Source organism: Neurospora tetrasperma (assembly GCF_000213175.1).
Source record: "Neurospora tetrasperma FGSC 2508 unplaced genomic scaffold NEUTE1scaffold_3, whole genome shotgun sequence".
Classification (NCBI taxonomy): Eukaryota; Fungi; Ascomycota; class Sordariomycetes; order Sordariales; family Sordariaceae; genus Neurospora; species Neurospora tetrasperma.
Window position 1 is genome coordinate 1,783,590 of NW_009799101.1, and position 26,030 is coordinate 1,809,619.

Consider the following 26,030-nt stretch of genomic DNA (forward strand, 5'->3'; position numbering starts at 1 on the left):
GGGGGGGGGGGAGAGAAAAAGAGACAGGAAACAAGAAGAAGCTGGCGCCAAGACCTTTTCGGGACAGGTTACGCGGGTTGAACAATATTCGTGTTTTCTCGGGATTTATTCGTTATTCAACCTATTCTTTTCGTCTTCATCCTTTGCTTGATCATTATCATAACGGTCACTTCAAGCACTTGCCGTCCTTCTAGCGTATCTGTCAGTTGCTTTCCTGTATTCATAGAATAGCAGTCGTTTTGCTGTACGCATATGAAGATCTGCTTAAGAAGAAGAATAGTTTATTCCTAGGATCCAGACGTCTCATGTGAACTTATCCACCATTGTCTGTCGGAAGTTCGTTCCTGTACCAGGACACTCGCCGGTAACTCAATTACCTCATTACTACATGCCGAGCAAAGCTTCTTAACCCTCCAAGGCCTCTTTCGAACCACACACGTTCAAATACCACACATCTGTTCATCTGCCGTGGCAGCCGCTCAGGATCACAATCCTCGTCCTACTTCCCTTGCCCGCTCGTCGGCTGCCTACGGCTGCAGAATCGAGTCGCACAGCATATGTCCGTTCTTCCTGATTGCGGAGAGAAATCGAGATAATGTCCTGTCGTTTTGTTGACAGGCGGGCCCATTGTGACTATGGAACTCATTGTTGATGATCGAGGAGGCTTCGAGACGAGTAATCCTCTCACATAAACAACACGCGAGTAGAACATGAAGGAATTAGAAGGAAAATGACAACAGCACCAACAAGACCACCACTACAGCGAACTGGAGGACAGTACAACCTCAACTGGAAGTACGACGGGAGCGGTTGAGTCTAACGTGGACTTTTCGGGTGGCAGGCAGACATATTTTTGTGTAACTTGACTCTGGCCAAACCCAGATTTCATTCGAAAACCACAAGGTAGGGAGATCTGGATCCAGAGAAGACGGAGATGAGGCTATCTAGGTAGAATGGTGAAGTTTCAGGAGTTGGAAGTGGATGTGGATGTGAACAAACCTGGAGAGACCTACTTGGAGGTTGAGAAAGTTCGAGTGGGGTCTTTGGAAGAGGGCGGGCAGTTCCCCTATGCGACATGTACTTACCTGCCCTCCTGGTTCAAGAGCCGTCAGTGTGTTAGTGAACACATTGGACAGCGGCGTTCTTCACTATCTCGTTATCAAACACTCGTCATTTGCGCAAGTGGGTACTCCGGTATTAGCAAAACATCAGCGTAAGATGAAGAATGGATGATTTGACGTTACTCGGATGCAGAAAAATAAAGGCAGCATATTCTAATACTATTGTCTGTCATGGGTTGACCTAGGACTCTTCTTCTGATGGTATCCATCACTCTGGCCAGCGGAGGTTGTGATTGTGTGGTACGTTTGATGGCGAGAACGACGCAAACAGGACACCTAGGAACCTACCGGCAGCTGGCCACAGGTACAAGGCACCTTCCAGAGACTTTGCCCGCCTGCCCTTGCCGTGGGGAACGCCATCAGATTTGCCCAGAAGCAGCCACTGAATGCAGGACAGGCGTAGCACAACGCGGGGAATGAAGTCACTGTCAAGTGTCAATCACTTCCACTTCAGCTGTGGACGCTCTTGTCGTCATGGCATGGCATTGTGGTGTCTTTTGCTTCAAGTTTGCTTCCACTGATGGGAGATATCGATAAGTGACCGAATAGTACACAGATGCAGAAGCTTCAGAAATAACATCCCCGGGCATCAGAACTGGGCAAAGTTCGTTGACATGCTTGGCCATTGCATGTTCCATCGCAGTAAGGTACTTCGACCTTGTTGTGGTAGGGATGCAATGGATGCCCTGGTAGTGTAGTGGTACCGACCCCAGGCTGTTACCAGCCGTAGAGGTGCCTTGCGTAGAGGTAGGCGTGTCTGGACGGGAGGTAGGGGAGGTAGGGGAGAGCTCCTGAGCTTCCCTGCACCAGGGCATGGGGCTGCCACCACTCTCCTACATACCCGTCTGTGTCGACCCCTCTTCCTCTTTTTGCTCGATTCCCGTCGTCTTTCCATCCAAGTTCCCGGCGTCGTTCTCCAAATTTGTTAGTGTGAAATTTAACCGTCTTTCATCATCCCTCCCGTCCACTTTTTCCACCTCCCACTCTACCTTCTCTGTTTCTCTCTCTACCTCTTTCTCTTCTACACCTTCCCACCTCAACCTTTCACGCCCCTCTTGTATCCGCTCCGAATCCCTTCCTCTTTACCTACCTCTCTCTACATCTCTACTCCATCCGTCCCTCCTCACCTCCCCGTTGCCGGACATTCTTCTTATCTCCTCCTCCCCTCCCCGGCACTTTGATCTACTGAGTGTGAGTCTTCTCCTTCGCCCAACGCTTCCACTTCAAAGCAACAACCTACCTAAGCATCGCCTCCCCGGTTGCCCTTGACCTCCTTGGCATGGGTGAGGGAGGAAACCGACAGCATTCCGACTACGGACTGCATCCACCACACGCTCTGAGCCTCAGTCTCTGATAGTGACTCGAGGTAGCCTCGACTAACACGCCCTGTCTGTACTATTCAGCTAGAACTCTATAGACCATCAGTCCCGTAGCTGAGTGCTTGCCTGCCGCTCAAACCCTCCCCAAAAAAAAAAGGTACGTGCATCCGGGCCCCCGGACCTGCCTGCCCCGCTACTAGGGAGCCGCCCACTCCACCGTCTGCAGGGACAGCTCTGCAACGGCCCACCATTTGTCCTTCTGTTTTGCTGCGTTCGCGGCCTTCCATCACTTCCAAGTATCTGATCTGTGATTTCGAGTTTCCAGCAAAGAAAGTGCATCTGTTCTGTTGGTCCTCAAGTTTGTACCGTTGGTTCCCTTCCATCTGTCGTTTACCCTGTGGCTTACCTAAGGCTCCTGCCGATATTGGGGTGCAGCAACAAGAGCTTGAGCTTTTCTTTGTCACATTCCCCACTGACTTTGGCCAGACTTCCCCCAACACCACCTTCGGCCATCAAGTCAAACCACCCCAATCCAGTTCCCTCTCCCAACGTGAACAACTACCTGTCTACAAGCTAGGTAGTTCGTCTACTAATCTTCTCCTCCTCCATCCAGATTAGACTTTTACTCCTCAAACGTCGTCCCAGCCCTTTCAGTTCCCACCTTCTCGGGCATACATCATGTCTGCCAGCCAAGACCCCATTCCGGCCAACGGTGGCAGCATCGAGGAGAACCTCGATCACCTCAAGCTCGATGACAATGAGCCTCGCCTCGGTCCCGATGGCGAGCCTGCCCCCAGAACCGACGAAGAATACGCCCAGACTACCCTTACTCTGAGAGCTATCGTGTCTTCCAAAGAAGCTGGTGTGATCATCGGCAAGGGCGGCCAGAATGTTGCCAACCTCCGTGACGAAACTGGCGTCAAGGCTGGTGTTAGCAAGGTTGTCCAGGGTGTTCATGACCGCGTCCTGACCATTACCGGAGGCTGCGATGCTGTCTCCAAGGCGTACGCTGTTGTCGCTCGCTCCCTTCTCGAAGGCGCCCCGTCTGTTGGCATGGGTGGCGTCATCTCTGCCAACGGCACTCATCGTACGATTGAACCCATTGAAATGCTTTGAGCACCGCTAATCTCATGTGTAGCCATCAAGTTGCTCATCTCCCACAACCAGATGGGCACAGTCATCGGCCGCCAAGGCCTCAAGATCAAGCACATCCAGGATGTCTCGGGCGTTCGCATGGTTGCGCAGAAGGAGATGCTGCCGCAATCAACCGAACGCGTAGTTGAGGTGCAGGGTACTCCCGAGGGCATTCAGCGCGCTGTCTGGGAGATTTGCAAGTGCCTGGTCGATGACTGGCAGCGGGGCACCGGCACCGTTTTGTACAACCCTGTTGTCCGCGGCGGTGGCCAACCTCTCGGCGGCGATCGCAACTATCCCCAGGAAAGGTCGTACGGTAGCTCCCGTGTCACACGGACTGGCAATGGTGCCGATTTCAGCAGCAACAGTGGTGGACGCCCTTACAACCGTCGTTCTGATTCCGACGCCGCCTCTCGTGGCCCTCCTACCCATGATGAGAACGGGGAGGAACTCCAGACCCAGAACATCAGCATCCCCGCTGATATGGTTGGCTGCATTATTGGACGTCAAGGCACCAAGATTAGCGAAATTCGCAAGGCCTCTGGTGCGCGCATCTCGATTGCCAAGGTGAGTGATGAGCCTCTTATATGTTGACTGTGAAACGGCCATTAACATGACCAATAGGGCCCTCATGACGAATCTGGCGAGCGCATGTTCACCATTATGGGCTCCGCCAAGGCCAACGAGACAGCTCTGTACCTCCTCTACGAGAACCTGGAGGCGGAGAAGACGCGCCGCTCTCAGCAAGCTCAGGAGCCTTCCGAGTAGAGTGCGGAGGAATCATATGGCGCGAGGCTGTAGCCAACAAAACTCTTTCATTTGCTGAAAGAGTTGATGGCGGCAGTATTTCAGTTATTTGACCACATTACCCAGGTTGTTTTACATTAAAGGAAAACGTTCGGCAGCCCCTTGTTATGAGTCGTTCCGAAAATGACAGCCCGCAAGGCTCGGAATTGTGGCAGGAAGCACAACAGGACGACAGTTTCTTGATCAAAAGCATAGTCGACGGACCACTTTCGGTTCTCCTTTACGAACTGGGTCATTCCCTATCCCGCATTGTATTCGGCAACACCTCCCTTATCTCGCCAGTTTTCACACTTTTTGCCTAGATAGGCCGCGCAAGCTGGCCTGGGTGGTGGAAATTTTGGTGTGAGGGCACTCAGACTACAAGCCTTGTCTTTGACTTGGTGTCGTTGTTTGTATCCCACGAGCCGATTCCAGCATCGACATGGGATAGTCCGGCGTGTTTGCAGCAGACATCCATGCGATTCCTTACACCGTTCAACATCTTTCCCGCATCTCATCACCCGAGCCTGTTGGCGTGCTTTTCCAGCATTCAGCACTACCGCCGAGGCCTCTCCCATCTCTTACACCGAATCTTTTTTTTACTGCGCTGATACATACGACAGTCCTGAGGTGGTGTCCATGATCAGGAACTATAACAAAGTGCTGGGATCTGGCCAGAACGTCAACCACCCGTTAAGTGGAGGTTTAAACCTGCTTGGTAGTCAGTTAGGCATAGATAGCACAAAAACGAAGGGCAATAAATGTCGCTCTTTTGGTCCAGTTGTGTTTTTCGCACTTCCCTCTACACTACACGTATGTGACTATGCCTAGGTTTGTCATGTCCCCCGGTTTCGGCACATTCTGATCCAGGGGGAGCTGCCCCTGGAATCTTACGCTAGACCCCGCAAAAAGGGCAAGTGAAACTGGCGGCGCTAGCGTAGGCCGACCCCTGGTTCCCACCAAATAAGGTTAGATAGCGTAAAGCGCAGTGGTGATTACGGCGCATGTGCCGGCCAATCTTGACAGGATGACAGGGCTGGGCGCACGAAATGGGGCATGGAGCTTGATGGAAAAGCCACCCTGTCCGGATGACGGATGTACATACAAGAACCTCTACGGACAGCGTCTTCCATGATTACTGTACGTGAGATTTCCTCGACCAACATTGTCCAATTGATTGAGCAGCCAATCCGTTCAAGACATCTTGTCTATATTCGAGCCGACCCCGATAGACCTTTGATTCTGTTATTTATCTCCCCTTTTTCCCCTCCCTCCCTCCCTCCCTCCCTTCCTTCCTCTTGTTGAGGGCCGTTTGAGTGTATCATCACACAACCGCGAATCACAATACCACGGCATCGGCCACAAAAACTACACAGCACCGTCATGGCTCGCGCAAAGCAGCCAACCCCCGTACGGCGGGAGCTATCCTCCGAATATATCAGCAAAGCCGACCGAAAATCGCCATCTGAGAAGGAGGAAGCAGCAGCAGTCTCCGGCGCAAGTGGAAGTGTCAAGCCGCCATCCTCATCATCCCTTGCGGTACCAATCAAGAAGGAAGCCGGCATTGCCACGCTCCTCATTGACGTTGCCGGCATTTACATCTCCTTGTAAGTCGTCGTTCCGGTCCCGTTCTCGGTCCCAGGGGGGAACAAGAAGCATTGTGTCACGAAATCAGCAACTAACACAAAACCAACAGCCTAACCTGGGCCTACCTCCAAGAAAAGCTCACCACAACCAACTATGGCGCCTCTCCGATCTCCAAAGGCGAGCGCTTCAAATTCCCCGTCTTCCTTCTAACGATTCAGTCTCTCTTCGCCGCCCTCGGCGGCAAGCTCTTCACCGTCCTTTCCACCCCCAAGGGCCAACCAGTCCCCGCCATGATCCCCTCGCGCGCAATCTTACCGCCCCTTCTCTTGGTGGCATTCACCAACGCGCTCGCCGCTCCGTTCGGGTACGCCGCCCTGGGCCACATCGATTACATCACTTATATCCTGGCCAAGTCGTGCAAGCTGCTGCCCGTCATGTTTTTGCATATCACGCTTTTCAGGAAGCGGTATCCGCTGTACAAGTACTTGGTCGTGGCGGCGGTGACGGCGGGAGTGGCTGTTTTTACACTGCATTCGGGCTCCAAGAAGCATAAAGCTTCGAGTCACTCGGGGCAGACGAGCTGGGGATTGTTGTTGCTGGGCATCAACCTGTTGTTTGATGGCTTGACCAACAGCACGCAGGATTACATTTTCCAGACGTTCCAGCCTTATACGGGCCCGCAGATGATGATGGCGAATAACCTGTTGTCGTCCATCATCACGGGCGCGTATTTGGTCTTGTCCCCGTGGCTGGTGAAGACGGGACTGGGCGAGTGGTTTGGCATGGCCCAGGCTACGGGCCAGGAGGGAGAGCTGGCGGGCGCATTGGCGTTTTTGGCAAGACATCCGGAGGCGTGGAGGGATGTACTGGGATTTGCTCTTTGTGGGTGTATTGGCCAGGTTTTTATTTGTGAGTTTTTCTCTTTCTTTTGTTTGATTGCTTTTCCTCATCCCCCCACTCCTCCCCCCCCCCCCCCTGAATTCTCAACAGCGTAACTAATCACCCCCATCTCACAGTCCACACCCTCTCAACCTTCTCCTCTGTCCTCCTCGTCACCGTCACCGTCACCCGCAAAATGTTCACCATGATCCTCTCCGTCGTGGCTTTCGGCCACCGCTTGTCTGAAATGCAATGGCTCGGCGTCGGTCTCGTGTTCGGTGGCATCGGTGTCGAGGCTGCCATTGCGAGACGCGAGAAGCTCGCCAAGGAAGAGGCCAAGAGGAAGGCGAAGGCGACTTTGGGAAAGGCGCAATGATCAAGTCTTCGGGTGGTAGTGGTGAGATAGATGAAAAGGTGTAGTTGATTTAGGTCTAAATAGGTTAGAGGATGTGAGATACAAAGAGGTTGTTATGTGGTATTCATAGATATCATACACATTCATACATCTGTGCCGGTGCTCAGTTGCACAAATGGTCATATGAGCATCGTTCGTGGAATTTATATATATATTCGGAAGGTCAAGGCAAATTTGCTCACGTACCTATTTAGAGTCGAAATACGAATACATGGTTGACACAATTTTGCGGAACTCGTTCACTCGGGAGCCTTGAGAGGCAAACATCACATATATACAAGTTGTATATGTAGGTAAAGCCCCTCACGTTTCTTCGTGTACTTGTTCCTTTCAGCCATGTCCGCACCTAACTCATCATTCATTATGCATAAATCTTGTGGACTTAAATTCCTCAGGAGTTGTCAATTCTGATATACTTATGCCTGGGTTTTGATGTCTTCCAACATTTTTAGACAGGTGTAACGAACCTGATGTTTGCATGTCTTTTCAACATGTTCTCGATAAACCGAGTAGATCTGTAATACCGTCGATACCATCAAATCTCTGCAACAATTCTTCCCATGTTCAGATTACTCAGTGTTTGACATTTCCTCATTGTCCACATCAAATGTTCAAGATGTGCACATAGTATTCTAGACACAGGAGCGCCATGGAACTGCAATTGAACCAGTAAATAGAAGTGTGAATTCATTCTTTTCTTTCACCATGTAAATCGGAACACATCCGTTGCCCCGATGCCCTTCCTTCCCTCCCACTGTGTGTCTGTGTGTGTGTGTGTGCCTGTCGGGCTGAAACAACCTATCAACAAAAGAACAACCTAGAAGAGGGCTTAACAGCGCCCAAAAAAACATGAAGAACAAAGGAAAATAGAATAAGTAGGCCACCCAATCAAGGGGAATTTGCAGAAGCGAAAAGGTCGGGACAAACGTGTATCGCATTCCACACCACAGACCCGAGCCTTGATACCCTTTTTTTTTTACCAAACCACACCACCAGCACACAAGAAAAAAAAACAAAAAGAACAAAGTTCGCAAAAAAAAACAAAAAAAAAACGCCACCTTTCAATGCTTGGCATAGTAATGTTGAACCAATGAGTACAGTAATGATATTGATACAAAGGATGATTTTTCCCTGCAGAGACCGAATCAGACTGTCCGGCGTCCTCATAGCAGTTCATCGATAGACCGAACAATAGGGGTTTCTCCCTTTGTTGGTGGACTCCTAGGGTCTGCCACTTGTTTTGGCCGCCCAAACGGATAGCAAGTGTCGCGGGGAAACAGTGCCTCCCGAGGTGAGAACAACCCTTCACCTGGCGTGGGCGGCACCTCCACGAATTGCATGCCGGGAATGCCCGCGAAGGGCTCATGAAGAGGGTTCGCTGTCATTGTCTCGGCACGCGGAGACATGAGTGCGGCGTCTTCAAAGTCTCGCACCACAGCCATGTGCCTTTCTGGAGACGTAGCATCCTTGCTCACTTTGCGCTTTGGCGGCGCTCCCAACGTTGGCGCTGCTCCTAGTGTCAACGGCACAAACCCGAATCCTGCCTGTGAACCGAACCGATGAGCGCCAAAACCCGGGGATGGTGGTGGCTTGGAGAAGGCTGCCTCGAGAGGTGGGCCAAAGCCAGGTGACTTTGGAGGTTCTGCCAGCGTGGGAGCAAAAAGTCCGCGAGAAGGTTTCGGTTTCAACGGGGGTGATGGGGTGGATGGCCTTCCCCTATCCGGCTCGGGAGACTTGATGCCCAAGTTAACGTTGAAGCGACCAAATCTTCCAGGATCCCTCTCGTCTTCCTTGATGGCCCATGAAAAGCTCGAAGGAGCGGATGATGGACCTGGCGATATTGGCTCTCCTCTCTTTGGCGTAGAGTGCCCTCGGCCTCGTGTTGGACTGAGATTAGGTGTGGCGTGTTTCGACGCAACATCCTCCCTTGGTAATGGCGCAGTCAATGGCTCTTGTTTTACGGGTAGGTCGATGTTATCGACTGACAAAGTCATCCTGTGCCTTGAGGGGCTTCTTCCCAGGCGTGGCTTGAAGCTCGAGGTCATCAACTTCCTCTTTGAGACCTCCTTCTGAAAATCCTGTAGGCAGTACATCAGCCTCATATTGGGGCTGATCCACCTGCTTTTGGCCTGTGCGGCATGATAAGCATCGTTGACAGTGAGATCAGGGTTCTGATACATTCCATAGGCGATGATCAGACTAGCCGATCGACTGGCTCCCTGCTGGCAGTGAACAAGGACCTTCTTCCCTTCCTTAGTCCTCTTATCGATCATTTCGCAAAGCGTCATCAAGTCATTTCCAATATCCGTGTTGTGATCCCATGGGATGTGAATGTACTCTGGCTCCTTGAGAGACTGAGCCTTAGGGGTAGTTGGAGTTGGAGTATCGCTTTCTGGGATAAACTCGAATGCTGTGGCAAAGCTACAGGTGGTCGCCGCAGTATCAGGTACTGGCGAGTCAATATCTGGTCTCCCTTGGGAGTTCGAATCCTGTTTACTTCCCATCCCAACCTTGAACGGGTTCGAGACCTCGCGCGCCACGTTGATGACCACATCAAAGCGAGCAGCTTCCTCCGCGGTGGGCTCAAGGTACAAATAAACGTTATCGTTGTAAATGCATACTGGCCCATCGGGATAGCCAGGCGACTTCTGGTCCTCGTTATTCTCCACCTCATGGTACGGGTCAACCTCGTAAATCGCCTTGTTCGCAACTTGTGCCTTGATTGGCGCCTCTTCCTCCAGGATGGTAGAGCTCAAGCCACTGGGTGCCAATGGCCTCGATGGCCTGAAGAATTCTGACAGTCCAGATTCATTGCGCTCCAATACAGTCGGTATTGTCATCCCCCCTGCTGGACCGAACGTTGCAGACTTCAGACCAGAGAGCATGTGAGGGGTCGAGGCGGAATGCTTCAATGCACGGCGCTGGAGGATGGGAGGGACCGAAGGTGAAGGGGGCACCTCTAATGTTGTGCGATTCATCAACTCTGAAGTGTTCGTCTTGAGGCTAAGCAGGCTTGGCTTCCGCTTCATGCCAGGAATTGTCGGCTTGATGAAGGATGGAGATGAAGGCTCGGAAACCAGAGAGGAAGCAAGGGAGTTGAAGGGTGGTTGGATGGAAAGACCCTTCATGTTCTTGGGTCTCCTCGGCGCAGGCGAGGTCATGGGGCGTTGCCCAAGGTTGGGATCCGATACCGAGAGACTGGCCATGCGAGACAAGTCGCTTGTGAAGGGTTGCATTGGCGCCAAGGTGGAAAGAGGTATTAGGTTCACTGGCGAGTCCGGGGAAGATGACGGAGACGGATCGGAAAGATCTGAAGAATCCGTACAAGACACAGTCGTAGTAGGCGATGATTCAGCCGACTCGGTTGCTCGGCTTGACGTGCTGTTGTGATGGTTGTGGGCAGCATCCGCATGCATTGCATTTGATCGTAGTTGGGCTGGCTGTGTATCACCGGGTAGTTTTTCGGACTCGAGGTGCATCACTGACTGCGGGTCGACCACGGTGATGGCACTTTGTTGGTCCATGCCCTCTGGGCCCAGGTCATACACGGACATGAAAGATGGGATCTGATCCTCATACAACCGCCGCGTCGTGGCCGAAGGCATGTTCGATACCTGGTGTGTGCAAACAGGCCAACTGTGGCCGTTGTGTTGGTGTGGGCCTAGACTTGACCCTCGCTTGCTGCGGTCCAGTCGCAAACCACGATGTCGATATCGCAGAAAAGGATCCTGTCAGTTAAGCTTGTCCGAAAAAACAACTAAAGAACTTTTAGATATCCGCTCCTGGTGATTTAAAAAAAAATAGGAACGAAGACGGATGAATCAATAAGGCCGTAGGTGTGGGTTAACAGCCAAATTTGAGGGTAAGCCGGGACAGCACTGCTGAATCCTCCTTCCTTTCCCCAACTGTATCGACTTGTAACTGTGATCCCACCCAAAGGAAAACAATCAAGCCTGTGCCCAAGACAATGGCGCCGGGCAGCGAGGTAGAAATGAATTATGTGAATGCGCAGATGAAGAGCGCCGGTTGAAGTGGTTGCTGGTCGACACACAAGTCGCAATGAGGAGCCTCGTGGGTATCGAGATCGGACGAAAAGAGAACGGTTGCGCGAGGACGGGCTGGTGATCAAGGAGCCTTAGAGCGTCAAGACATTATCATTATCGGGGTCTGTCGAAAGGTCGTAGGGTCAGAGCCTCCGAGACGGCAGGAGAAGAAGAGCGGTCGTCGGGTCGTGGTTGATTGTGACAATCGAAGGACTGCGGAAAGACAAGCAGGAAGAAGAGGGGAAGAGGTTTCTTTGTCCTGGGCTTTCCAGTTCAGACTGGTCCTTTGGCGTGTGCTGCGCGGTCCAAGCTCTTTTAGCGTCCTGGTACGTAAATGGTAACCTTTCCTCGTCGAGTTCGCAGGCTGAAAGGTGGAGGAGGGATTGGTGGGTGGGAAGATGTGGAGGAGAAGAGGAGATCAGGAATTGGGGTGGAGGATGGGTGAATTACGAAGGAGGGTGGGTGGCCAGAAGGAAAATGGGAATGGTCGCAAATTCAACGAATTGGAATTCCGAGGCGAGGGTGATGGATACTGGGGACGAAGAAAGGTAAATGATGTGGGAGAGAAAAAAAAAGGCGCCGAGGGAACCTGGAAGCGACCTCGGTCAAGCCTCGATTTCTTCCACTTTGGCGTGACGTTGTTGAAAAGAAGGAAAGAGGGTGTGGAATTGTGAGGTTGTGTTCGTTGTGAACGAGAGAACAAAATTGGAAGCAGCGTGCAGAAAGCAGACAGCACGGGTGGAGAGGTGCTGCAGAGGGCTACCTCTACTACACTACCTCTAGACAACGACCTGTGACGGAGTGTCAGAAGTGCTTCGTTGCTGCGCTGCGCCCACGCAGGCACCTCCCTCAGGTTGAGCACACGCACTGCACCCACGGCACTCCCTGCTGGTCTCTGACGCTCACTCTCACACTGTAGGCAGGTACACGGTGCAGTGGGACCAGGGCAGAAGAACCTGAACGGAAACAGGGGTCATTGGCCGTCGGCGACGCCTTTCCAACCTTGGATGTGGTTTCTAACCAGAAACAGCCTTTCCTTCGATTGGTATCCGCCCTGTCACGCTGAATACACTGCATGCTGCTTCACCATTGGCCGGTCATGATGGTTACAGAGAAGCAACGCTTCAGTTCCAGGAGCCCACAGCTTGGGGCGACAAGTCAAAGTTACTGCGTAGAGCCCTGCTGGCCTGTGCTATCTTCAGCCCTTCACATGGATGTCCTAGCTTCCTCAGATGCTATCGAAAAATGGAAGGATATGGATATGTTCTTCATTTGGATCTCTCTCTTGCGCCCAAGCGAGCGAATAGTGTCGCTTCTTCTGTGCTGCTCCTCCTGGTTGCGTGCAGGCTGCTGGGTGCCCCTGGGTCAAGGGGGCATGCTTCGTTACAGCCAATCAGAAGCACGTCGCAGGTGGCCTCCGGCCCTCCGCTGCCAGCTACACTACAGCGGCCGGCGGCTACAGGTACGTCGACCTGACGGCTGGGGATTGGAGTTGGCTCCAAAAACAATGGACGCACTGCTAAAAATAGACGGTGCGACGGGACGTGCACGCAAATTGTCGTAGTCCATGATTGGATGTCGCGCCTGGGTTTGATTATCATGATGGAAATGGATGACCACCCAGGCGCTCTTTCACTCTCTTTTGCTCAGCTTTCCCTTGTTATATTTTCGCCTTTTTGAGCAACCAGTGTGAGGATATTGTGGAAATGAAAGTTGGAAAAACAAGTGACATGATTGACAACAGTGTGACATGAAGTTGCTTTTGAAGCTTCAAAGTCGGCCATGTGCTTCCTTGCGATCTTCACGAGAGGGATTCGTGATAAGTTTAGGCGATGCAGAGAGCTGACAACGACTGGCTCACATCTGCGACTCGTCCCCTAAAATATTGCCACTGGCGCTTACACTACATACATAGCATGGGAACAGCTGCTATGCCGCAACCTAATCTTCTCGCTTCGAGGTCCGCGTGTCCGTCTACACATAGCCGCCGGTCGGAGATCTGGCCGGATGCTATTCCCATACCGGATGTCCGTCCGTCTGTATCCACTCCACGGAGCCGCAGTGCTCACACTAACGGAGCCGACTACACCACATCGCTCCTGTTCTGCAGAAAAGTCACAACTAAGGAAGCGGGGTCCCCGCCGTCCCAAGAGGAGCTTGGAGTAGTAGGTAGTCACGCTATGAATCAATCCCTCTGTATCCACCAAAAAAGTTTGGCGGCCAGTGTAGCATAGGAGTCCCCAAGGTAGTATACAACACGCAGTATGTATACAGACAAGACTGAGACATATTGATTCGAAAGACCCCTTCGATCATGTCTGTTAGGTCTGAACCTTGTGTTTAAGATATGAATCATTTGTATTGCTTCCTATGGCTTCGAGCCAGTTGATGATCACACGTCTCGTGGAATTGCACTCACTCAGCGCAGCGATGGATCTCCAAAAAGTACCTACAGTGCGTTGCAGCATCCTTTTCAACTGTGTCCATGGCAAAATTTATCGGTTGGAACAGGTGGAGTAATTAACCACAGTACCTGACAACCAATCACACACCAATCCCAAAAGCTGAAACAAGAGCGGAGACAAGGCAAGGATGACCGTTTAGCTGATCGTGGAGTTCTCCTCGCTGTGGAAGCTGGCTCGTGTTGCTGGGGAGACACTTGGACCAATTCCCACTCGTCGAGAGCGGAAAACCTTTCTCCGGGTTCACCACAACCGTCGCCTCTTCAACATCGACCATGATCGACGAGCTGTGCACGCCGATCTGCTATTTTTCCAAAGGTCGGTCACTCCGATGATCATCACGGGGATGACCTTGGGAAAAATCGACGCATCACGAATTCTCCAAGACGGATTGATGATGTTGTCACAGTAGAAAAGCATAGTATGGACCCCTTCTCTTACCTTGCAATGCCTTCCTTGTTGACACTGGCCCGATACTGTACATGCAAACATTCCAAACCTGTGAGCGTGCATGAGACATCTCAGATACAACCCAAATGGCTCCACGTTCACAATTGTAGTGTGTCTCCCGCCTCGAAAGATTTACATAAAGTAGTGTAGCCTCTTGCAAGATGGAATGCGACACTCGGAAAGCCCACCACTCGTTTGACCATTCGGTCTCGGCGGCCCTTCGATGAAAATGCCCTTAAAACGGTCTGGGCCGGTCTGCTTCTAGCAGCGTTATTTGCAACATACATGTGCATCCAACGAGACGAAACCGCTTTGGCAGTTCCATACATCACACACCGGTAACCTGTATCGCCTGGTCCAGTCCTCACATCCGGGCTCCAGTGCCTGTCGGTTCTAGGTTGTAAACCTTGGCGATTGCTCCCGAGACATGGAATCAAAACACCAGTTTCGCCAGCACAGAAACCGCTGCGCTGTAGAGACTTCGCCTATGGGATACAGTTCGTGACCTGGCCGCCGCCATTTTTCAGTCCCCAACTTTGCGAGTCTTCAGACTTCGGCACACAACCGATCTCCGCAACCAGGACCAATCCTCCTGGTCCTGTACAGACCGGACGGATCACCACATCCGAGAAGAACCGCGGAAGCAGGATGTCGGCCATGCTTTCGGCTATCGACGTTTACGAGACAGCTGGCACGCCTGAACCACCTCACAGAGGGCCACTTCAAGTTACAGTACCCGGCATTGACCAGTTGCCGGTCGCTTCGTGCGGATCTCGCAGACCCTTCTCTTTGCCCCCTTCCCCTGGTCGATTTCCGCCTATTTCTGCAGGAGATCGGAATCAACCCCCAATACAGACGGGAGGAGGTTTCGTGTCGTCGTCACCAGGATCGCCTTCAGCCTCCGCGCATGCCACTTGCTTAGCCCTGGGACTCTGGGACGTGGAGAGAGCAGCCCAAATCAGGCTAGGCTGGGTCAAGTCGCGCTATCATGGGAACCTCTCTGGTGTTGGAGTGCCCATGGTGACGCGTAACTCTTTTCTCCAAACTTCCTTCTACCACGTTGACTGCTCCTCAACCTTTCACTTATCGTTAGTTCTACCGCTATATGGCAGTTAACATGGGGATAAAACATATTCGCTTCTTCTCCGGCCTCATCCTCGCGTAGATCCCCCCTCGCTTACACACTCGCAAGCCTAGCCTCACAGGCCAAGCCAAGGGGTAACCTTACGAAAGGCTTTATTTTTTTAAAAAATTTTTTTGAATACTGGTTAGCAAAGAAAAGCCTTTGTCGAGCACGACAGGGCCTACCTTTTAATTGACAACCCCCAAACTCTTTGCTAGAGCACGGGGGCACAGGGGGGTTTGGCCGGTTGGAGGTCGCCATGAAGCACTGGGGTTCAAGGTAGGACTCAGGAGCCCAACAAGGGGGACGTGGGGGAACATTACCTAACTAGTGTACCGGAGACCCGTCTGACCAAGAGGTCCTGATGACACGGCACGCGCGACATCACGGGGTCGGGGTGACATATTACCCTCTGAATATAATATCGAACCCCCAATATTAATGAGGAATCAATGCGAACTGGAGACGTCGCTTCCCAAACCTCCGCATAATATGTAAACGAACGGAAGAGAGAGAGAGAGAGAGAGAGAGAAAAAAAAAGAGGCAGGTGACATGCGGGGTCCAGTTGAAGACGGGTTGGGCGTGTGGGCAGACGGAAGATTGCGCCGCCTCTTAGCCGTGGTCGACTCTTTTCAACACCTTCTCCTAACGACATGTAACCATTAGAATACTGCTGATTCAGGTACCGAACAGACTCACTCATTTTAGCGCTATAGCACATGCACCAGAAAGCTGTCGACTGCAAGGTGTAGAGGTATTCTAGATTATGATGACATTCAACATCCAATGATCTTCCACTTGCCCCTTTGCAGGTGGAAGAGACAGCCCAATCAGAAGCCTGAATTGCCGGCTCGCCCTACCAGACCCTGAACCACTATAGTCGTGCAGTAGGTACCTAGTCTTCCGCTTCTTAGCTTCATGCGCACATGGCCAAAGAGGAGCCGGAAAAGAAGGACTTAGCATTGGCCTTCTTCTTGAACTTGTAAAGGGCTTCTTGAGACTCCTTATAGGCTGGTGTACCTACTCGTTGCAATGACGGCTTTCGGACAAACGACAAAGTGAAAACCCACCCCCTCAGTCCCCCCTTCGTTCCGTTCCCGCAGTTCTGGATCCCCAATCGATCCCTTGCTGCTGCCCCCAATGACTGACGACGATCGACTTTTGGACGCCCAGTTGACGGGCCGTCTATCTGGAGGCGGGATTGCAGAATCATTCCGCAGCTCCCTGGCTTCCCACCAGTCCAGTTGACTGCGCACGCCCTGCAGAACACTTACATATAGTATCTTGCGGTACACGATGCAGCAGTTCTGCAGCTCGGGCCAATCCCGTCATCATTCGCCCGTCGTCTTATACCAATCCGAGTGGAGGGAGGGCTCGTCGATATGTCTGGCATCAGTGGCATGAGGTAACCGTCAGGTGTCTAGGAACACTCAACCCTCTCTTCCAACCATCAGTCGCCTCACTCGTGACTTCCTTGACTGTTGTGTTGGTATGTGTGTCAACGCCATCAATTTCATCGATATTTCTCCTTGCTTGGGAGCTGCTCACCGACCATCTGTGCCATCTGTGCTCGCTCATGCTCATCTAGGGTTGAGACCGCCCAAGTCAAGTCGCATCACCCGTTCATCTTATTTCATCGGGGGTTATCGTGCTGGGTACGAGTGGTCTCCTCGCTTGTCATATCAAGTTCTCTCCACTCTTTTCCACCCTCATCCTTGCCGCCATCATCTTGTTTACTCCTTTGCCCTTTTACAAGTTTCGTTATCGATTGCAATTTTAATATCTTGTATATTCACTCGGGTCATGCTGTGGTTCCAGCTTGGCAGTTAAATGTTCAAAGCCTGTATACAGTTCATGCGCACGACTGGGCCGCCGTTAGCCCAAGGGGATCACGCCTTGTTCTCCCGTGGACAAAGTCCCGTGTCATTGTGATGTCAGGAGCGCAACTGAGAGACGGGCCTGGAAGCCAATCCAACCACAGATTGCGTGGAATCTAACAAGAAGAGGCCCGAATACCTAGCCCAAGACGATCTATTAGGCGTGGATCGGTCAGGGGAGACAGGGGATTTCCGAATTGCGCAGTGGAGGAACAAGGCACGTCAAGTGCCCACAGTCCGGGATTCGAGAGCAACGGCGTCGAACGGCGCGGGTCCAGTTTTTGCAACATGACATCGTCCAGTTTGGGGGGCCAGGGCCTTGCCCCTGGGGCTGCTTCCACATTTCACTTCACAGTGGACTCGTTCACCACAACACGACATTCACCCACAGCAGCCACAGGACGCACACAATTGCGCAGAAGTGGAAGAGGAACCGGCACCAAGAAGGGCACGGACAGCGCCGGAACTCGAACTCCAGGGGGCAAGAAGCACAATTCCGCCGTCATCACCTCCAATTCCAACACCAACCAGCTGCCTGGGCCTGGATCCAACCTTGACACCTACAACACCGGCACAACAACTGCCAGTACCACCGCTTGCCTAGCAACCAGCAACGGCATTGCCGTACAGACTGCTGATGAAATCAACGTCCATCATACGCACCGTCAAAACCACAACTCATCCAAACTTCCCGCTTTTCGCTTCGCCGACCTGAAAAAGGACGCATCACTTTTCCCCCCTTCGCTGCAGCCCATCCACATCCCACCTTCACCTAATAATAAATCTAGACGGGCCTCTGTCTCGTCGACAGCTGTAGTCCCTGCGCAATCACCCTTTAACCTACAGCTAGGCGCACCTGCCAGTCCACCACAATTTAACCAGCAGCGACAACAAAAGCAACCCCAACCGACTAGCCCGTTCCATCCCAATTTCGTCAAACGCCCGCAGCTGTCTGCTGAAGAAGAACGATCCGCAGAAACACCGCCAAGACAAGCCCACAAGCGATTACAAGACTCTGCTGCCATTCGAGCCTCGACGTTCCAGCCCTTTTCGCCAACAGCACAAGACTCGTCTATTGGCTCAAAGCGCCCAGCCTCTTCCGTCTGCGATAGCCATAGTGCCGCCAGGGGCCCGTATGTGTCGAGATACCGGCCTGCATCTACCGTAACACCCATTGGGAAACGTCGCCAAACGACGTCGATCCGACTTTTACCTTCCATCGATACTGCGCAGGGCCCACGCGAACCGGTACCGCCCGCGACCATCAAGTTGAGCCAGGTTAATGAGAAGAGGAGATCCCGTCCGCCAGCCTCTTCCAAACCCGCCATTGTCCCGAGTGCCTCCGGTCGCGACTCCGGAGGGCAAGCAAGCACTTCCCCGACCCGGTCGTTACGCTCCTCGACATCTCGCGACGACCTGTTTTCCGACTCCGACTACGATCCCGGGCGCACTGTGGGCGATACAAACGAGGGGGACATGTCGAACTCAACCCAGAGAGACCGCGCATTGAGGGCCCTGGAGGGCAAACGGGATGACGACATGTCGCGAATGACACCACCAGATTCAGCTACTGCAGCTTCCGACAATGAAAATACGGCCGAGATCTTCATGAATATTGCCCGCGAGGATCCAGCACCTCGGCCGGCGCACACCCGGACTGAGGATCAGAGCGCAACTGTAAGTCGCTTTGTTTGGGGTGTTTGCTATTCGCCCTTGAAAATTGCGCGGTAGCTTATTGGCTAATTGGCGGACAGTCACGCATAAACCGAAATTCCTCCCATCGTCGACCACTGTCTACAGCGATACCATCATATCAGACATCATCACCGCCCCAGGTAGCCAACCGCCGACTTTCTGATTCCCGCGACACAATATCGTCCAGAAGCCGGCTGCTTTCAGACCCACAAGCAGCCCGAGAACCGAATCTTCGAGGTATCCCGAGAGATCGCCTCATCACCCACATAGCTCAGGAGGACCTCGGTCGCTCCCAGTCTGTCCGAACGTCCCTCAGACAAGCCCCGCCAACCCCCCGGCAGATAGCGTTTCAGGATGCTTATGAGGCGGGCGCCGGACTTACACGAAGATCGTCAATTGCTGACATCTCATCTGTGGGGAGGAATTCGCAATTTCGGAACTCGAATCTTGCCGTTGGCGGCAGGATTTACAACTCCTCTCCATTGGTCCCCCGAGCTCCTGAGCCACAAAGACCGGAAACCAGTCAGAACGCGGAGACCAATCAAGGCGCAGAAGGAACGGATTCTTCGACATCGACGGCGGACCCCTCCACGGTTTGGGATGAGCTGGACGACTTGAAGTCTCGCATTCACAGGTTGGAGCGAACGGGGAAGAAGCCACCGGCGGGGGCAGGAAATTCCAGGAGCTCAGAGGAGCGTCCACCTACCGCGACGACCAATGCTACAACCATGTCCGCGTCGCCGAAGCGTGGATCGGGAGGGACTACTGTTAACCACGGAGAGACGGCTAGTAATGCGTCATCACGGGAAACACAACCCATTCTCCTATCAGCCCTGTTGAAGACAAAAGGTCTGATCAGCGCTGAAGTTTTCAATGCCATTGAATCGGCAGCAAACGACGCCTTGGCTTTGACTTCCATGATTGGTGCTGCCGGACAGCCGGGGCCGATATCGAGCGGCGCGAGTGTTGTTGGGGGCTATGGTAGTGGTGTCACGGATCGGCAGCTCCGAAGGAAAGCGGATAGCATCTGCAGGAGCTTGACTGAGCTGTGTATCGCATTGACGGATGAAGCTAATCAGTCCAAACCAGCTCAGTCCGCAGCTCCCAACCGCGAGACTGAAAAGGTCATAACACCAACAACGGCGGCCAAGTTCACAGGCATCACAGGCCGGCGACGATCGAGTATTATGGTAGAGACAGCATTGCCACAACCGAGCGTCACTAGTCCTAGGGCTCCAACGACAATGGAACAGCGAAGGATATCACTCTTGGCTGCGAGTGCTCTGCCGAGTCCCAGGACTTCAGCCGTGCCAGCTACCCCAGTTGACTTTGGTACACCCGGGCGAAAGTCGTCCTTGCTATTGGCTCGGAACCGTCGGGTTGCGGTAGAGGAACCGGAGGAGCAAGTCAATGGCAGGAGGTCGTCGTTGCTTTTGAGGAGCCGGAGAGTAGGACAAGAGGAACAAGAAGAGATGCCTGCCGAGGGCCGCAAGACATCGTTGCTGCTGCGTTCCCGAAAAGTCTTTAATGAAGAGGACGAGGACCGGTATCGCACCCCGTCCAGGGCCATAACAGAGGTCAATGGATTGCGAGGTACTCCACGCGAACTCACCAGTCAAGCTTCGTCTCCTCCCGACAACACTCCGCTTGGCTCTTCGGCTTTGCCCCGCAGGCGCATGGTCCCTACCTCGATTAGTTCCAGGCTGAGCGCTCCTACTGCTCCTGTAATACAACCTTCGGCCAGCCGTCGATACCTCGACAGAACAGCAGGTGGAGAGCGGGAGACCATTGTGGCCAGCAGCTACGCGGAAAGGCTTGCGGAGGAGAGGGCGCAGCGCCAGCTGTCGCTGGGCCATACGGCGATGCTCAATCGGACTGGTAGTATCAGCCGACGGACGCGTGACTCGGGAATACCCAGTATTTCCACATCGAATTTGCAACATCAACAACAACAGCAGCAAGCCAGCGCGCAGCAGGTTGGCGGATACAGATGACGAGAAGGAGCTGAGGAGAGGAGGTAATGGTGGCGCTGGCGGTGGGGGAAGTGAAAAAAATTGCGGGAAATTCATGCCCCCTTATGACGTTCAGACCATGCTGTTCATGAATGTAACAACAACATCAACAACACTTTCGACATATACCATCTGGGCGTGGGGCGTTATCTTTTATTATACCTTGTTCATTTTTCTTCTTTTTCTCCGTCTTTCGCGTTTGTCTGATTGACTAAAACGAAGCGGAAAGTCGGGAGGAACCCACATCCTACACACACTCTTTCATTCGATCTATCTTCTGAGGGGCACCGAGGGGCTAGAGAAAGCCTCGTTTTGTTTCTTTTCTTGACGACGACGCCTAAAGAAGGCATAACACATTACCACATCTCTTTGTAACGAATTTCTTTTGTCAGATCATCCGTACCTTTACGGGCGACGAAAAGGGGGGAGAAAGGAACTGTTTGGACGGACAGCATACAGCATTGCACGTTTTGCAATGCATGCATACATCAACGGTACCTTATAAGATTAAGTTGTTACATACTAAATACCCTGTTTCATACATACATGTGAATACGCGGACGGACGGGGCTACGGTGACATGGTGAGGGTAGGATGGTTTACAATTCAACGCGGTGGTTTGTTGCGCGAATGCGATAAGGTCTACACTATAACTGTGCGAGGATGTGGTGGGCTTGTTTGATATCTTGGAATTTTGATCCAATCATTTTTAGCTTTTTGTACTTTGTTCCGATTGTCAGTCTCGTGCAACATGGGCGTCAGCGTGCATCACCGTTGTAGACATATTCATTGAGCAGCAAAGCGAAAACCGGATGTATTCCAACTACAAAAAATAAGAGTATGATATCCCCAATGTCTCCCAACTTTGGTGAGCTTAGCGAAGTGTAAGTTGAGCTCGGCAGTGACTCATGTCGGCGTGGCATACTTTACAGTTTTCATCTCGTATCGTTGAATCTGTTCAAGCCCATCAATCGTCAATGAAATGATGCTATTTGTCCGAATGAAGCCTTGGTTGTATTTGGGGCGAATTAGAAAGGTCAGCATGATTTCATGATGCGGGTTTTCATGCGCAGACTTACGGACTCTGGCAATTGAACCAAACGGATCATTGTGCCAATTATTTTGTACAGAGGCACCTCATCCAGCCACACTTCATCCATCTCATCCCATCTTCAATCAATCAACCTCGTTTCTTTCCATCCAACTCGTCGAAACCAAGCACGACGAGACGAGGTTCTTCAAAAATCTGGATGAGAAAGTGCGTTTGTGATTTGTGATCTCTGGCTGCCTACCCTGGACTGAATCGAAACGGTCATCCACTCAGTGACCCCCAGTCTAACTGCTAACAAGAATTTTTCATCGCATCCAGCATCGGCAACAGCAACCTTTTGTTGACTGCTGCTGGGGGTGTTGGAAAACTTCGATTCACTATTAACCCAACTCATCCGCGACTTTCAAGACTGCTCATCGTCGGACAGAGACGCGCTTCCATTCATAGGTACTTGATCTCTCAACATAAAGTTTCTCCGTTTCAAAGGGCAGCCCACCACTAACCCGCTCACAGCACCACAACCACAACCATCGCCAAAACCACACCCCATCACCGCCATAACCATCATCACAAAATGGCTTCCCCCGCCGAAGACCAAGCAACTCACCACCAAGACCTCGCCGACCGCGCCTCCCGCTCCAACCGCGGCGGCGGTCGCGGTCCCAAATCCGGTGGTCATGGCGGTCATCGCAAGGGTGGTCGCGACGTCGACCTCTCGCGCGCCTTATCCCGCCTGCTCCGTCACCAAGCCGCCTCCGCAGGTATCACCCTCGACGCCGAAGGGTACGCGCCTCTGGACAAGGTTCTCGCATGGGGCCCGATCCGCTCGCTGAAGCCGACGTTTCCAGAGATCTTGAAGGCGGTTAAGGAGAGCGATAAGCAACGGTTTGCTATCAAGCTGGCGCCGGGAAAAGAGGACAATGAGGGAAGTGAGGAGGCGGGGGATTGGTTGATCAGGGCGAATCAGGGGCATTCGATCAAGTTGGAGAGTGAAGGGTTGTTGAGGCGGTTGGTTTTGGGGGGTGGTGGGCAGCAGCAGCAGCAGCAGCAGCAGCAGCAAGGCCAAGAGACGACGGAGGGCTCGGAGGGCCAAGAGAGAGAAAGGGAAGATGGAGGAGGAACCATACCGATCCCCGAAACGGTCGTCCACGGTACGTACTTTGCTTTTTGGGACAAGATCATCCAGAGCGGCGGACTCAAACCCATGGGTCGGAACCACGTGCATTTCTCCACGGGTTTACCGGAGGATACGGAGAGGGGGGTCATCAGCGGGATGAGGAGCGATGCGGAGGTGTTGGTTTTTGTGGATGTCGAGAGGAGTATCAGGGACGCGGAAGCGGAGGGGGATAAAGAAGGAAAGGGGATCAAGTGGTGGATGAGCGACAATGGCGTGGTGTTGACGGGGGGCGATAAGGACGGGTTGGTCCCGCTCAAGTATTTCAAAGAGGTTAAGGGGAGAAGGCAGGGCGTGGGACTGTTGTGGAAGCATGGACAGAAGGTGGCGGATTTGCCGGAAGGGTTAGAGATTAGGATGCCGATGGGTAAGGGGAGGGCTGCTGCTGGTGGTGGTGGTGGTGGTTGTGGTGGTGGTAAGAGAGGGGGACGTGGTGGTGGAAGGGGAGGTGCCGGGAAAGGAGGAAGAGGGAGAGAGGAAAAGGGGAATGGTGAGGAGGCCAAGCCTCTGGAGACCGATTCGCAATAGATGGATGGGCCGATAGATTCTACCTCTACCTATCTACTATGCGGTAGAGGGGACAGAAAAAAAAAAGTCACGAATCAAAACGAGCACGAAGGGCTTCAAATCGGAATACCGAACCTGGTCTTGTTTTTGAAGCAGTTGTAAAATTCCATAGCAATGTAGAGCCACCCAATGCCGCAAAATGGTCCAGACGTAGCCATATTCTCTCCCAACCACTGGCTATCGCAGGGACTATGCGTCAAGACACTTTTGTGTTGTTGATAATAATAGTACATAGACAGAGACGGCAAGGAAAGATGGAACGGAAATGATGGAATCGAACTCGTTCGTTAAATTAAGCGTCACCGTTGCCTCCACGAATTAGCCCGTACCTGTAAAAAACATATGCAGCCATCCCTTTCCATCTCATGTCCCATACCGGCCCATACACAGTTCGAGAACCCATGACTTTCGCCTTTTCGCCTTTGAACACCTGCCTACTAAAAGATCAAGTGACGACTGCCACCCTCTAGTAAGGGTATGATAAGTTGGCAGGTGTTGCTCTGTATGTTTTGTAGAGGATACACAGAAATATGCAAGGAAATTTGTACAAAGGAAAGAATTGGATATAAAAAAAGATATGGATCAGAAGAAGAAGAAAAACGTGTATGCGTCTCAGATGTACTAGAAGTTGAGGTGAAACTCGTAAGAGTTTTAGTATAGTTGCATAGAAACAACAAAGAAAATGGAATCTTCATCGGAATTGTTCAGAATTAAAGATGAGAGATTGATGTTGCTGGTTGTGTTGTTGATCTTGTTGTTGTTGCTGTTGCTGTTGCTGATGTTGTTGTTGTTGCTGACTCCTCTTCCACGCTTCTCTCTGGTAGGATCTTCTCGCAGCTGGTGTCATCACCAATCATTAGCCTCGTTTTCCTCATTTTTGACCTTCATATCGGTTGACAGACAGAGGGGAAGGGGGAAAAAATGACTCACCCAGCTCCCTAGCCTTATCCCTATGCTCCTCCAACACCCACTCATTCTCACTCTTGATCAACTCCTCCGGACACCTCCACATAAGTCCAATCGGGTGTCCCAACACTTTGGCCGCCTGCCTAACCTGGACATGAACAGTCTGGAACCTCACACCTTCGTACTCGTCCCACGTCAACGGCAACATCTTGCCCGGGTTCTCCGGGTCGTACCGGGGCCGCTCGTCAAAGATGAGCGAGAACTTGTCTCCGTCTTCGGTTCGCGGCAGCTTGGCGTTGAGTCGGTAGTAGTTGCAGTTCAACCCACCCGCAGTCCGGTAAAGACCGGGGAAGCGCGCGTTGTACCGCTTCTCGATCTCGGCCCAGGGAAGCTCGAGGTCGTCTTTGTGGTAGATGATGAAGAGATTTTGCTCGGTCGTGTACTGGATGTTTTGCTTTTTGCCTCTACTACTACTACTGTTGCTGCTGCTGGCGTTGGAGGAGGTGGAGGGGAGGTTTTCGTCCTCGTCGGGAACCTCGGATGTTTCGTCGTCTGTGGCAAAGCCAGGCGAGCATGACGATGAAGAAGAAGAAGAAGAAGAAGAAGAACCAGACGAGCAGGTGGATGACTTGCGGTCGCTGTTGCGGTGCAGAGCGGCGGCGCTTTTGTATGGTGAGTGTCTGCTTGTCGTGCGATGAGTCCTGCTTGGGCGAATTTGAAGTTTGTTGCTGATGTTGCAGGACGACAGGAAGCGGGCCGAAGCATTTTCAAAAGCCGCCGATGCTTGTCTCTTTTTCTGAGGAGTGGTGGCCGACAGCGTAGCAGAGAAGTTCTTGTAGCACACGTCTGGTACGGAGTAGGACCGTGGTAGGGAAGAGGATTGTTGGCGCTGTGCTTGGCTTGGGAATGATGATGATGAAATGCTGCAAGTCGGAGATGGCAGCGGGGTGAAGATGCCTTGCTGGAAAGGTGCGAAGCGTGAAGTATAATCCGGGGATGCCTGGGGCCGATGCTGGCTGAGCTGATGCTCAAAGGGTGAGGGTACGGCATTGAGAATGTGAGAAATGGGCGGGAGAGAGACCTGCTGCTGCTGTGGTTCGAGCAAACTGCGCATGCTTGGCCCTGGACGAGTGTCCAAGTAGGTGCTGCTTGCCTTTCTCTTCAAGTCTGATCCAGCAGAGGACACTGATGAAGTGATGGAGAGGTTGGAAAGGGCTCCGGAGAAGTAGTCCGAGTCGACTGATGGCCTTCTGCTCCATGATACCGACTGGAAGCTACAACTTGGGCTCAACTGGATCGAGTTAGGGGTCGACGGTGGCGATGGGAAGCTCAATTCGTTGAGTCTGAGGTTGGGGAGTTTGAGAGGAGCGAGTGTCCTTGACTCAAACTCTTCCCGAGAGGACAAATGGCGTGAAGTTTCTGAAGACAT

At 52.4% G+C, this 26,030-nt stretch overlaps 8 protein-coding genes across 8 annotated transcripts; 6 read left to right on the top strand and 2 right to left on the bottom strand.

Annotated features, from left to right (window-relative positions):
* Nucleotides 1–2,066: 2,066 nt before the first annotated feature.
* On the top strand, nucleotides 2,067–5,153 carry NEUTE1DRAFT_116898 (uncharacterized protein; the record flags this gene model as incomplete). Its single annotated transcript, XM_009852455.1, has 5 exons — nucleotides 2,067–2,312; nucleotides 2,525–2,601; nucleotides 3,054–3,527; nucleotides 3,579–4,141; nucleotides 4,199–5,153. 3 exons carry the CDS (start codon nucleotides 3,119–3,121, stop codon nucleotides 4,340–4,342), a joined length of 1,116 nt encoding a protein of 371 aa, XP_009850757.1.
* A 590-nt stretch (nucleotides 5,154–5,743) lies between these two features.
* On the top strand, nucleotides 5,744–7,336 carry NEUTE1DRAFT_146213 (uncharacterized protein; the record flags this gene model as incomplete). The annotated part of the gene is made up of 3 exons (XM_009852456.1): nucleotides 5,744–5,967; nucleotides 6,057–6,856; nucleotides 6,964–7,336. The coding sequence occupies 3 exons, from the start codon at nucleotides 5,744–5,746 to the stop codon at nucleotides 7,200–7,202; spliced, it is 1,263 nt and encodes a 420-aa protein (XP_009850758.1).
* Nucleotides 7,337–8,404: 1,068 nt separating this feature from the next.
* Nucleotides 8,405–10,846, bottom strand: NEUTE1DRAFT_129553 (uncharacterized protein; the record flags this gene model as incomplete). Its single annotated transcript, XM_009852457.1, has 1 exon — nucleotides 8,405–10,846. The coding sequence occupies one exon, from the start codon at nucleotides 10,844–10,846 to the stop codon at nucleotides 8,405–8,407; it is 2,442 nt and encodes an 813-aa protein (XP_009850759.1).
* Nucleotides 10,847–11,656: 810 nt separating this feature from the next.
* On the top strand, nucleotides 11,657–11,978 carry NEUTE1DRAFT_116903 (uncharacterized protein; the record flags this gene model as incomplete). Its single annotated transcript, XM_009852458.1, has 1 exon — nucleotides 11,657–11,978. The coding sequence occupies one exon, from the start codon at nucleotides 11,683–11,685 to the stop codon at nucleotides 11,956–11,958; it is 276 nt and encodes a 91-aa protein (XP_009850760.1).
* Nucleotides 11,979–14,844: 2,866 nt separating this feature from the next.
* Nucleotides 14,845–15,312, top strand: NEUTE1DRAFT_137462 (uncharacterized protein; the record flags this gene model as incomplete). Its single annotated transcript, XM_009852459.1, has 1 exon — nucleotides 14,845–15,312. One exon carries the CDS (start codon nucleotides 14,845–14,847, stop codon nucleotides 15,310–15,312), a length of 468 nt encoding a protein of 155 aa, XP_009850761.1.
* Nucleotides 15,313–17,484: 2,172 nt separating this feature from the next.
* Nucleotides 17,485–20,952, top strand: NEUTE1DRAFT_146215 (uncharacterized protein; the record flags this gene model as incomplete). The annotated part of the gene is made up of 2 exons (XM_009852460.1): nucleotides 17,485–18,873; nucleotides 18,951–20,952. The coding sequence occupies 2 exons, from the start codon at nucleotides 17,485–17,487 to the stop codon at nucleotides 20,883–20,885; spliced, it is 3,324 nt and encodes a 1,107-aa protein (XP_009850762.1).
* A 1,546-nt stretch (nucleotides 20,953–22,498) lies between these two features.
* NEUTE1DRAFT_62747 (uncharacterized protein) lies at nucleotides 22,499–23,846 on the top strand (the record flags this gene model as incomplete). The annotated part of the gene is made up of 2 exons (XM_009852461.1): nucleotides 22,499–22,976; nucleotides 23,070–23,846. 2 exons carry the CDS (start codon nucleotides 22,529–22,531, stop codon nucleotides 23,654–23,656), a joined length of 1,035 nt encoding a protein of 344 aa, XP_009850763.1.
* A 540-nt stretch (nucleotides 23,847–24,386) lies between these two features.
* On the bottom strand, nucleotides 24,387–26,030 carry NEUTE1DRAFT_122049 (uncharacterized protein; the record flags this gene model as incomplete). The annotated part of the gene is made up of 2 exons (XM_009852462.1): nucleotides 24,387–24,532; nucleotides 24,626–26,030. The coding sequence occupies 2 exons, from the start codon at nucleotides 26,028–26,030 to the stop codon at nucleotides 24,387–24,389; spliced, it is 1,551 nt and encodes a 516-aa protein (XP_009850764.1).